Source organism: Aethalodelphis obliquidens, unplaced genomic scaffold (assembly GCF_003676395.1).
Source record: "Aethalodelphis obliquidens isolate GAN/ISIS:26980383/991018 unplaced genomic scaffold, ASM367639v1 scaffold6, whole genome shotgun sequence".
NCBI lineage: Eukaryota > Metazoa > Chordata > Mammalia > Artiodactyla > Delphinidae > Aethalodelphis > Aethalodelphis obliquidens.
The window spans coordinates 61,907,567-61,920,344 of record NW_020837950.1 but is presented as its reverse complement, the minus strand read 5'-3'; the positions used below and the strand labels follow the sequence as shown (position 1 = coordinate 61,920,344).

Genomic DNA, 12,778 nt, shown 5'->3' with positions numbered 1-12,778 from the left:
TATTGTAGTTTTCAGAATCGATATCATTTGATGGTTTAAAAAGTTTGTCAATTTACTCAGAACCCTCACTGCCAAGCAAATTTATGTAAATGACTCTGATGACCTGTCCACAAACCACCAAGTCAGTGAAGTTCAGTATGTGAACATTAAGCCTCAGGTGTGTAAAACTCATGGTTCAAAGAGTAAGTAGATAAATATATTTATAATTACATAACTTCTTGACAATGTGCACTTGCCATCCAAAACTGAAATGCATTTATCAATTGCTATTTGTTCACTAGTATGAAGATGCCATTTTATATATATAATGTTTTATATACTTTGATTCTGTGAAATGTAAACATTTTAAATGTGAACCAAAATTGTATGCCACATATATATTAGCATCATATATAATAACATTACCGACTTAACATTACAAACCATTCTCGTCTGCTTATTGAAACTAAGGGTCTGTTATATGCAGTTTATAGACACATCACACTTCATTATGATTTTCTGCTTTGCACTGGTCAATCTGTGCTAAAAACAAACTGGGAAATTGAGAAATCAAATGCAGTAGTTTTCTTTAAAAAAAAAAAAAAAAGCTAGTAGGTACTAAACTGCCAGAAGGTATTTTATACTAATGACTGGAGTCGGAGTCACTATGTGTATAAATTATTTTAATAATGGTTGGAGAAAGGAAAAATGACTTGGATGCCATTTTAGTACTAAACAATTCAGTAACTTCATTAAAAATTTGCTTCTATATTAAACAACAATGGCTTCATCCTGCCAAATATAACATTTTTTACTTTTAATGTGAGTCTCCTTCCAAGACACTAAGCCATAGAAGTATTATTTCAGGTGAAGAAACCACAACACTTTAATGTTTCCTTTGCTTAGCTCTCCATTTCTAATTACATTTTTACATCTACATTCTGGGTGGGTCCATAAGATTTCAAGAGCATGTTAACTCAAGGTCTTGGAAGCAAAAAATTTAAGAAATTCTGAAAAAAAACAAGAAGGATGCACAACACATGTACGTAATCAGAAAGCAGCAAAGAATTGAAGTTGTCTGATCTTTAACAACTGTTTTGAATTTCTGACCCTTCTTGTTACATTGATATCTGGATTAAAAACGAGGTGACGTTGGTTACTTAATACACAGTACTCACAAAATTGACCTCTTTTGGTCTAGAACTACTTAAAAGTATTCAAAGGCCAGAATATGAAAAATCTATTAAGCCTTATTAAATTTTAGAGAAATTACATATGGAAACTTATAACATGGCTTTTCAAGTATAAATGTAAGAGTCAAAAAATTCTTAACAGTAAGATTTGGTTTTAAAGTAAAAAGACAGGTAATAAAATTAGCCATCAAAGTGATCGTAAAAGTATTTTTTTAAATCCATGAAATAAAAGGCTTAAAGAATAATCCAAAATAAAACAAAATATAATTGAGAGAAATATAATGATTATTTAAGAGTCCAGAACTGAGAGATAAAACAAGGTAACTGGAAAGACTAAGATAATTTCCACTTATAGTGTAATATACTATAATGCAATTAAATTATCTAAAACATGTTGAAGTTCACTAATCTCTTTATAGGATGGGTAATCAATACACTTCCCTAATACTCATCATGTGACCTAGGACATGACAGTAAATTAGAGATTCCAAAGCAAAGATCATTACCATTTATTTTTGTTGCTGTTGTTGATATGGATTTTGACCTGCCTGACAGACTAAGTCAAATGTTCGTGATTCAATTATTAGTTTTCTTTCTTTGACTTGAAAGCTCCAAGTTATTTCATAATGTATCTGAACAGACATGCCTTTTGTTTTAATGCTTACTCGAACAATATGCTAGAGGTACCCCTAGAGATCTGGAAGGTGAAAGAGCCATTACCACTTATAGGTACTGACTACTGCCATAGACATTTAGGGGTTTTTCTTCTAAGCAGTTTGTTAATATTCTAAAAATTCCAGGTACCCTGTTATTGTATGAAACAATCACCCTTGAATTTAACAAGGGAAAAAAACTTAAGACATCTGGCTATATTATAAACCCAGAGCTGTCTGGTTAAGAAACATGGAAGAATATTAATTTTAGTTTATTGTGTATTAGAGATGTGAAAGTAAAATAACTAAAGCTTTTGTTTTGGTTAAAGACCTGGTCTTGATCTGCATTAAATCTTATTACTTTTTATCAAAAGAAAAGATTATGTGCTTCCTGGAAGTTGTCTTAAAATTATACTTTGGCTTAACCTTGACCAAAAAAAAAAGGTAGTTTTAAAACTGTTTTCTCTTTTTTGATCAAAAAGTCTGTCTCTTCTGAAATTGACTAAGAAGATTAGTTTGGTAAATGACTGATAGTTATAAAACATACTGTAGTTAAGAGGATAATAAAACATTAGAATCAGACTTTATAAGCATCCTGACACCTGTGTCATTTGAAAAGATATCAGTGGCTGACTTTAATCAATGCCATCAGATTTTAAATACTGAGGTATCAATACAATTAGATATGCCTCTCATTAAGTTTTACAGAATCCACTATCACAAAACCAAATTCCACTTAGAAGTTCTGAAGTCTAACCACAAAATAACATCTACTTTAGAACTGAAGTTTTTTTGTTGTCAGATTCTAAAAGTTGAGAAAGATGAAGTTATATTTGTCTATCACTTCTAAATCTATGATATGTAAAGTTAATGCCAAGACTTTAATTGTTGTGGACTACCAAATACCAACTATTAAAAACAAAACAAAATCCTAATGGGAATGTTTGTAGGCTTAGTATTACAATTCAAATTTATGAAAACAGAGGGATGGTTAAATCTGTTTTGGGTCAATTGATCACTGTATTCAAATGTCTATTATCTTTAAATATAGTCTTTCAAAACAGTTGCATCTGTGCTAATTTGGATAAACTGTTTTAACATATCACTTTATTATATTGATAATTGATCCCCAAAATTCACTTTAAAGACTTCTAGCTAGGAAATATAATCATAAGTATACTAAAAATTGACCCCCCAAAGTCTAAGAAATCTTTATTTCTTCTTAAAGTCTAATTTTTACCTTTTTAAAATTGAGATTATCTGTTATTCCAATAGCCTCATTCTTTGGTGTGCTGTTTGTATTGATAGTTGTTTTAAAACTTAAGTATTCTGTATATTGCTAAGGAATTAAAACATCACAGACTTTCTTTTGTTACATTATTTAGCAATCTGTTTTTAAAATCACCATGCGATTGGCTATCAGGAGTTGATTCTAAAACCAAATAATTTATACTTTTCCAGAGTCGTAGTGTATTAGATTAATACATTAAATTAATCATTTCCTATTAATCCTATTAATCATTTCCTACATACTTAGTTCTTATTTGTTTACTACAGGAATACATCCTATTTTGCAACGTATTTTTAAAAATAACTTCTAAAATAGTGGCTTTTTATTTTGAAAAAAGATCTTTAATTTTTCATCTAAGCACTGCATATTTCATACAGATTAAAATTAAACTGAACCCATGCCTTCTACCCAAAACTATATTGAGAACATTTTCTCTTTTATTACTGTATTCAATAAATAATTATAAGGTTAAGGGCTTTTGAAAATCATTTAAGTTGAATAAATGGGTAGGAAAAGTATACATATTATCTTTGGATATATTTAACTTATTAAATGAAGTGTTACATAACTGCAGGAATTGGAATGTTATAATTCTGACTAAAACACAGAACTATATAAACTGACTTATGGAACTGGAAAATGTCAGGATGTACTACACAATTCAGATGCAGAAAGCTTTGTTCCCATATATTCCCAATTAGTTTTGGAGGTACAGCTCCTAACAAAGTGGGTGGAGATTTTCTTCTTAAAAAGCTGTGAATGCCCTATGTGTACTGTTATATATTCCCTTTCATAACTTTTATGCTCTTACTGAAGTGAACCTATATATTCAACATACAAACGAAAAGTAACAAACATGCTTTTAAAAAAATGTATTATTTCATCATTACTAATGTATATAATTACTTCATTAGTTTGAAAACATTAAAAAATATATTGGGTCTATATGATTTTTTAATGCAAAAAAGGGACATCTCCCTCAAAAATGATGAATAAAAATCCCTGCAAAATGCACTGCTCCATACTTTCCTTTCAGTGCAGACTACACTGTAGAAACAGAATCTCTCTTAGAGAACTAGTTGTGAGAAGTAACGACTATCCCTAAAGATATTAAACTCTCAATTTTTATTACTTAAGAAAAGTCCGTATTAATTTTTTTTTTAATCCTTAATATAAAGATGATGTAGCTTTGGGGAAAACTGAGCCTTTCAAAATTTTAACCTATGTCAATCTAGTTGATTGGCATTAAGAACACAAGTGCCCATGCATTGTCTATGCTTCTTTTTCTTGTAGGTTGAAAAGTCATTTCATTCTGCTCCCATATCAAGCTTCTGCACAGAACTGAACAGTGTGAACAAGTCTGGTGATGAAGCACAGATTAAGTCTTTAAAATATCTTAATTTCACAGCCCTTCAACACATATAATTTATATATGAAGCACCAAAACTGGAGCCAAGGTCTGAACAGGTATTGTAACAGCAGGAACTATAATTTAATCACATCATATCATATTACACTATGTAACATTCTATATTTTGCCTGTTGATGTGTAACACAGTTAAGTTTATTACAAGCAGTATTTCCTAAGACCTATGGTATAAGTGCTTCTTTTCAAGTATTACTGCTTATTTAGTGTTTATATGTTAACATTAAGTAAATCAGTGATAAATGTATACAATGCAATACACATTGTGCCGTTTCTCCCTGCCCTCTGTTAACATATTAACAAAATCAACTAAGAAGACCAAAACAACTATTAAAACTAAAACAAGGTTATCAACATCACAGATGCATGTCTGAGTAGGTCAACAGCATTTCCCCCTTAACATGAAGGTATTTTCATCAAAAATGCTTCATCATTTTTGGGCCAGCATCACTTTAGCAGCAACTGGTCTTCAGGACAAGTAGATCAGAAGTTTCAAGTGCTAAAGACACTGAATTACTCTAAGAAACATCAATCCACATGACTAATGAAAAGAAGCTAACTGCTGGTGTCACCTTAACATAAAATTGTGCATTTTCCTTTTCAATGTGTGATTTAGTTCATTTATATGATGAAAACAAAGTTTTGAAGTTCTCATGGCACACCAACGAGATGGACTAATTTGTCAAGGAACCTCTTATCTGTTTTAATATTTAAATTATAACAATACCATAACTAGAAAAAGGTCAGTGACTTGGTGGCTTTAAACCACATCAGTTTCAATATTTGTTTTTCAAAATAATGATGCAATTAAATCTATGCTTCTGCAACAGTAGCACAATACAGTATCCTTTCCTGAATAAAGGAGCTGAGGTTTATCCAAGTAGAAGCTTTAAATAAGGTTGCCAGCTACTTATCAATCTTGCATGTTTGACATAAAATATATTAGGAAAGCTTAAACTGACTTGTTAATGTATATTCAGCTAAATCTTCACATTAAGCAGCAATGGAAATGAACTAGAGGTACACTCAATATAAAACACTTTTCAAAACTACTCCAAAAAACAAATGACAAAAAGTGGTTAAGAACAACTAAATGTCTGTTGTGTGTACCAGATGTAAAAGAAGAATGGACCCTGTGGTTACTTGCACTGTTTGAATTACGTGAAGGTGAAATTAAGACTTAGTCCACTTCCATCTCTCCAGAAGATTTAGTATGCTGTGTGCTGTCTTTTGTTGTATCTGGTTTAGTTTCAGTCCCACTCTGTCCATCCACTGGTCCGTTGTGTTCACTATTAGCTTTTGCCTTGTCTTCAGCAACCTCTACTTTTGGTTTGGGCTTATAAATGATGGGGTTACAGAAATGATCCAGTTCCTAAAGACATGAAGAAAATTGATTATATTAAAAATATTATGTAACAAGTTACCATTAACATTCTAAAGTCCACATTAACTTTCTAAATTTCCACATAATTCCACATTCCTGAATAGCTGTTGGCTCAGCTAGATAACCAACTAATTCTTAAACTACCGATTTACCTTCTCAGCTAGTGTTTGTCAGGGGTGATAAGAAACTATTCAGTCTTTAATAATATATTCTGTATTTACTGTTCCTAAAATTTTTTCCTCATAATTTGAATACAGTGTATTTTGGCAGGAATCGTTTTTATTTTATTTATTTTTTTGGCTGCACTGTGCAGCATGTGACATCTTAGCTTCCCGACCAGGGATTGAACCTGGGCTCTTGGCAGTGAGAGCGCGGAGTCCTCACCACTGGTCCGCCAGGGAATTCCCAGGAATAAATTTTAATTCATTCCTTTAAATTATGCCGAGAGCTCTGTTATGAAAATTACATCATGTAATACCTATTGCATAAATTAAAATTTCTCAACATTTACAAAAAACAGTTTTAATAAATGGAATTATATAAATATACACACTGACTTCATTTACTTTCTGAAAACAGCTCAGTAGCCTTTTCTGTTGAAGGAAAAATAAGCCATGAAAGTAAATTCAACTTAATAATTTAAAAGAGATATATTTTCCATATCCTTGCTTTTTCTACACAGAAATAAAAGACCATTTCAGATAAAGCTACTGAAACACTTTAAGTTCTTTCAAGACCAGTGTCACAGATATTGGGATAGGGACGGAAACATAGAAAGTAACATCCTTGGAGAGTGTTTTAGTGCAAACTGTTCTTATCACACTCTGCACCTCATCTGATTAGGAGTAAATTACTATAGATTCTTTGTCAAACTTTCTCAAAAGGAAAATACTCTTATTTTATGATTTTAAAAAATACCCATTTTGGTACAGGAAAAGTTGCTCAACATCACTAATAATCAGAAAAATGCAAATCAAAATCACAATGACATATCTCACACATGTCAGAATGGCTATCATCAAAAAGAATACAAATAACAAATTTTGGCAAGGATATAGGGAAAAGGGAACTTTAGGTACACGTCTGGTGGAAATGCAAATTGGTACAGCCATTATAGAAAACAGTATGGGGGTTCCTCAAAAAGCTAAAAATAGAATTACCATATGATTCAGCAATTCTACTTCTGGGTAAATATCCAGAAAAAATGAAACTACTAATTTGAAAAGATACATGCACCCTAATGTTCCTAAGCAGCATTATTTACAATAGCCAAGATAAGAAGCAACCTAAGTGTCCATCAACAGATGAATGGACAAAGAAGATGTGGCACGTATATACAATGGAATATTACTACTCAGCCATAAAAAAAGAATGACAATTTGCCGCTTGCAACAACATGGAGGGTATTATGCTTATAGAAAAAGACAAATACTGTATGTTATTACTTACATGTGGAATTTTAAAAATAAAGCAAATGAGTGAATATAACAAAAAAGAAATAGATTCACAGATATAAACAAACTAGAGGTTACCAGTGGGGAGAGGGAACTGGGGAGGGGAAAGATACGGGTAGAGGATTAAGAGGTACAAACTAATATGTATAAAATAAATAAGCTACAAGGATATATTGTACAACATAGGGAATACAGCCAATATTTTATAATAACTTTGAAGTATAATCTATAAAACATTAATCACTGTGTGTACACTTGAAACTAATCTTGTAAATCAAATACACTCCAATTAAAAACACCCTAAAACCTGTTTTTGTTTTAAAAATGAATCAAATACCTACAGACATACTGAACTAGATTAAAAAGAATCACCTGAAATTCCATCTCCTATAGATTAACATAACTAACCTTTTGGTGAACATCCTAGATGTATGTCCATGCACACACACATCTCCAAACATACAAATCTATGAACATGCTAATTGATACAGTGAGATTACAGAATCTAAATAAAGTTATCTTTCCTTTTTCACTGAATATGTTGTATAAATCTATATATCTAAATAGATTTACCTCTGATATCTTAAATACTATATTTAATTGTTGAAATGTGTTTTAATATTGAAATATGCATCAATTTATTTATCTAGTTTCTTACTGATAGGTATTTAGGTTGTTGCCAGTTTTTTGCTATCATAAGCAAGGGTATTTATCTGCATATACTTATGCAACAGTCAAATTAAGGTGAATTCCTAGAATTGTGATTTCTGCATTAAAGGGTAAACTCATTTTAAATTTCTATACATATTCTGAAATGATGTCCCAGAAAAACGGTAACAAATTTAACCAAGTTGCTCAGGAAGAGCATCCATTTCTTCACACCCTTGGCAATTATGGCAAAGATTGTGAATGTAAACACACAACCAAATCAGAGAGAAGAGATTCGCATTTCTTAGATTAGTAATGAAGATGAACACCTTTCATGTTTATTGGATATGTATTTCTTTCTTTGTCAGATGTTTTACCAATGTCTTTACTCATTTTTCTACTTAGATGCTGATCTTTATTATCATGTTTGTCCCCGTGTTTTTCATAGTGTTTTCTATAACCTTTGATATTTTCAGTAGTAATGTTTTTTAAACTGGAAAGTTTATCTCATAAGTAAGATTTTACCATGGAATTTTACACGTTTCAAACTACGTCAAAGACAAACATATATTGCAGTTTTACAGTGGAGGCTCAGAAGTATTATACAGCCTAGAAAAATCGGACATATTTGGAGTTGTCACATTGCTTTACTTCATTCTGTATTACACTTAAAATCTAAAAACCAGCTTTGTGTATATGACTAATTAAATCAAGGAACAGAGATGTCCCACCTAGAATGTTTTTTTTCTCCCAAATTAAAGATTAGCCTCAAATTCCTGTTTTTCTATATTCTTCTGCCAAGCTGATTATTTCTCAAAGTATGGCTCCTACTAACAATGTTTAGTGACTGAACCCATGAAAAAGCGAAGTTTATAGTTTCTTACCTTTGACTTTGCGACTATTTCTGAAACTTTGACCACAGGATCTTGAGTGAGACTTAGTTTGTTCTGTGCATTCATCTTACTGTTCAGCCAACTCATGGCTTCACTGATATATTTTTCAACTTTTTCCATTTCAGCAGGATCCAAATGATCGTATCTTTCATCCTATTAGGAAAAAAAAAAAACTTTACTTAATGTAACAGGTTTTTCAATAAGCACCAATTTATTGATAATTTCTGCTTAAAAGAGTTAAGACTCTTATTGAGTGTATACCTCACACATACGCATGTGAAGAAGCCATTTACAGACTACACAGAACTGAAGAAACTGGGAGAAAGAAAAATCAGTATGGGGTTTTAAAAGGAAAGGCCTTCTGAAGAAGTCAGGTTTGGAAAAGAATGGTGAAGAGTATTAGAGGAAAAAGTAGTATTTAGCCAAGAAAGAAGCTGCATGGACTTAAATTTGTCAGGGAGTAAAGAAAAATAAGTTAAGCAGGCACATAGCAAGCTAGACAGAAAATTCTGACTGTACAACAGAATATGTTTAAGTTGTTGACAAGAATTACTGGGTTGGCCAAAAAGTGCCTTTGGTTTTTAAGTAAAAATAAAAGACACATTTTCCATGTTCACCAAGAACTTCACTGAACAACGCATTCACCCTTTTGTTCCACTACCTTCTGCCATTTTTCAGGCAACGTCATAATTCCATCTTCCCAAAACTTTTTCTTTATGAGCAAAGAACCGTTCCAGGCCTTTTACAGTCTTCCAGGGAACTGAAATTTTTTCCATTAAGAGAATTTCGTAAAGACCAAAATAAGTGGAAATCCGAAGGTGCAATATCTGGTGAATATGGCAGATCAATTAGAACCTCCCAGCCAAGCTGTAACAATTTTTGCCTGGTCATCAAAGAAACACGTGGTTATCCTGATGGAAGATTATGCGTTTTCTGTAGACTAATTCCGGACGCTTTCCATCAAGTGCTGCTTTCAGTTGGTCTAACTGGGGGCAGTACTTGTTGGAATTAATCTTTTCGTTTTCCAGAAGGAGCTCATAATAGAGGACTCCCTCCCAATCCCACCATATATGCAACATCACTTTCTTTGGATGAAGCCCGGCCTTTCGTGGTGGTGGTGGTGGTTCATTTCGCTTGCCCCATGATCTCTTCCGTTCCAAATTATTGTACAGTATCCACTTTTCTTTGCCCCTCACAATTTGTTTTAAAAACGAAACGTTTTCATTACATTTAAGTAGAGAATCACGTTTGGAAATATGATCAAGGTTTTTCTCGCTTAACCTATGTGGAACCCAAACATCAAAGTGATTAACATAACCAAGCTGGTGCAAATGATTTTCAACACTTGATTTGTATATTTTGAGTATGTCGGCTATATCCCGCGTGGTATAACATTGATTGTTCTCAATGTCTCGATTTGATCGTTATCAACTTTAACTGGTCTACCTGATTGTGGAGCATCATCCAGCGAGAAATGTCCACCATTAAACTTCACAAACCACTTTTGACACGTCTGTTCGGTCACAGCACCTTCTCCATACACTGCACAAATCTTGTTTTTCAGTAGCATTTTTACTTTGCTTGAAATAATAAAGCATAATATGCCAAAAATGTTGCTTTTTTCTTCCATCTTCATTATTAAAATGGCTACACAAAAATCCACCAATTTTGATGTTGTTTTTAAAATGCATGCTGATATGACAGCTGTCAAAATACAATCTAATAAAATTGTTTTGAATGAAGTTTAAGACAACTAAGTGCTAGTAGAGCCATCTTACAAAAAAACCGAATGAACCTTTTGGCCAACCCAATACATAATAAAATTTTGTCTGAAAGAGACAACTGCAGCTGTCACATGTAGGCAGCGATCTAAGATGTGATGATTTAGACTGGCAGTCTCAAAACCAGAAAGAAATGACAATGCAACATATAGAAAGAGGATCTCCTCCCCATTCATCCCTCTATCTGCATGCTTTTTTAATTTATTTTTTATTTTATTTTTTTTATTTTTTGCGGTACGCAGGCCTCTCACTGTTGTGGCCTCTCTCGTTGCGGAGCACAGGCTCCGGACGCGCAGGCTCAGCGCAGGCTCACGGGCCCAGCCGCTCCGCGGCATGTGGGATCTTCCTGGACCGGGGCACGAACCCGTGTCCCCTGCATCGGCAGGCGGACTCTCAACCACTGCGCCACCAGGGAAGCCCCCTGCATGCTTTTAAAAAAATCTCTAGCCTGAACCTCTTCCCTGAACTCCCTACTCTATAGCCAACTTCCAACTTGAATTCTTATTTGTAATGTTTGAAACGACTTACCTATGTTTCAAACTCATGATTACCTCCCCACCTACTCTTCCAAGTTCTCCCCGTCTCAGTAAATGGCAACTTCACCCTTGCAGGCCAAAAATCCTTGGAGTCATTTGACTCCTCTTTCTGTTATATTTACATAAAATCTATCAGTGAATCTTATTGGCTCTGCCTTCAAAATATATGCAGCAGAAATCCAACCACTTCTTCCCCCTCCACTCTCCGGGTTCAGGGCTCCGTCACTGCTTGCTTGTGTTATTCTAATGTTTTAACTAGTCTCTCTGCTTCCGTAGCCTTTAAAAGAAAAGTCAAAATTTAAAATTCTATGCTCAAAAGCCTCCAGTGGATTCCTATCTTAGTGTAAAATCCAAACTTTTATAATGGCCCACTAGGCCCTTCATGATCTGGCAGCTGATAATCCCATCCCCCAATGTTCTGAGCCACACTGGCTTCCTTACTGTTACTCCAACACATTCTCCCCTTTGCAACTGCTATTCCCCCTTTGTTAAGGACATTCTTTTTATAGTTATCATACGTCTTGAACCCTCACGTCCTTTAATTCTCCCCTCACAATGATGTCATCTTATTAGTCTATATTTCTGACAAATCTCCTCCACCTATGGCAGTCCCTTACTTTTCCCATAGCCCTTATCACCATCTGACTACTTAATAGTAACTCATTTATTGTCTATCTCTTCCCACTGAAGCATATTAGAAACAAGTTCAGTGTTTTGTTTGATGCTGTAGTTCCAGCACCTTGAAGAGAGCCTGGAACGTAGTAACTCAAAATTCTTGAGCATAAGTGAAATCTTGCCTTGCTTTGAATAATATTTTAAACCTGCATCCTCAAGAAGACTGCTACAGCCTGGCGAACACTAGGTTACAGTAGTTGTATACAGATCTTCCAATACCAGATGCAAAATACTCTTGGTGTTTTTATTTGTCTGCTTGTTCCTTCTTACTTTTCCATTATCCTTACATTCTATTTGTACTTATATGGACACTGATATTGGCAGGCACATTCACAATCAGTACCTGGATTATTCTTTTAGGCAGGCTGGATTGCACTCTTTATTTTACAGAATTTACAAATCTTTATTTCTAAAATAAGTAATCACCCTCCACATTGTGTAGTGAAAAGCAGTATAGTTGTTAAGGGTCTGCATGTTTCAGATGGCTTAGGTTTTATCCTGACTGCTTCTCTTAACCTACCTGTGTAATCCTTGACAAGTTTGCTTAAGCACTGCAATTCTCTTACATAATACATTCTTGTGAGAATAAAGTGAGATAATTCATGCAAAGTGCCTAAAATTTAGTAAGTGCTTGATAAATGTAAGCTATGATAATACCCTGCCTAAATCTTTCTGGTGCTGGCCTCTGCAGCCCACTGATGCAATTTTAACATCAGTGGTAAAACCTGGGGGAATTATAGTGGATATCTGTTTAAAACAGGAGTCAGCAAACTTGTCCTGCAGGCCAAATCCAACTTGCTGAATTTTTAAATAAAGTTATTCTGGAACACAGCAATGCCCATTCATTTACACATTGTGTGCTTGC

General features: G+C 33.6%; 1 protein-coding gene across 1 annotated transcript in view; it reads right to left on the bottom strand.

Moving 5' to 3' along the window:
- Positions 1-647: 647 nt before the first annotated feature.
- HSPA4L (heat shock protein family A (Hsp70) member 4 like) overlaps positions 648-12,778 on the bottom strand; it is a 55,739-nt gene continuing 43,608 nt past the window's right edge. Inside the window, exons 19-20 of the mRNA XM_027103678.1 lie at positions 8,913-9,074; positions 648-5,914 (exon numbers count right to left, since the gene is read on the bottom strand). Coding sequence (XP_026959479.1) covers positions 5,723-5,914; positions 8,913-9,074 — 354 coding nt within the window. The 3' untranslated portion in view covers positions 648-5,722. The remainder of the gene's footprint in view (positions 5,915-8,912; positions 9,075-12,778) is intronic.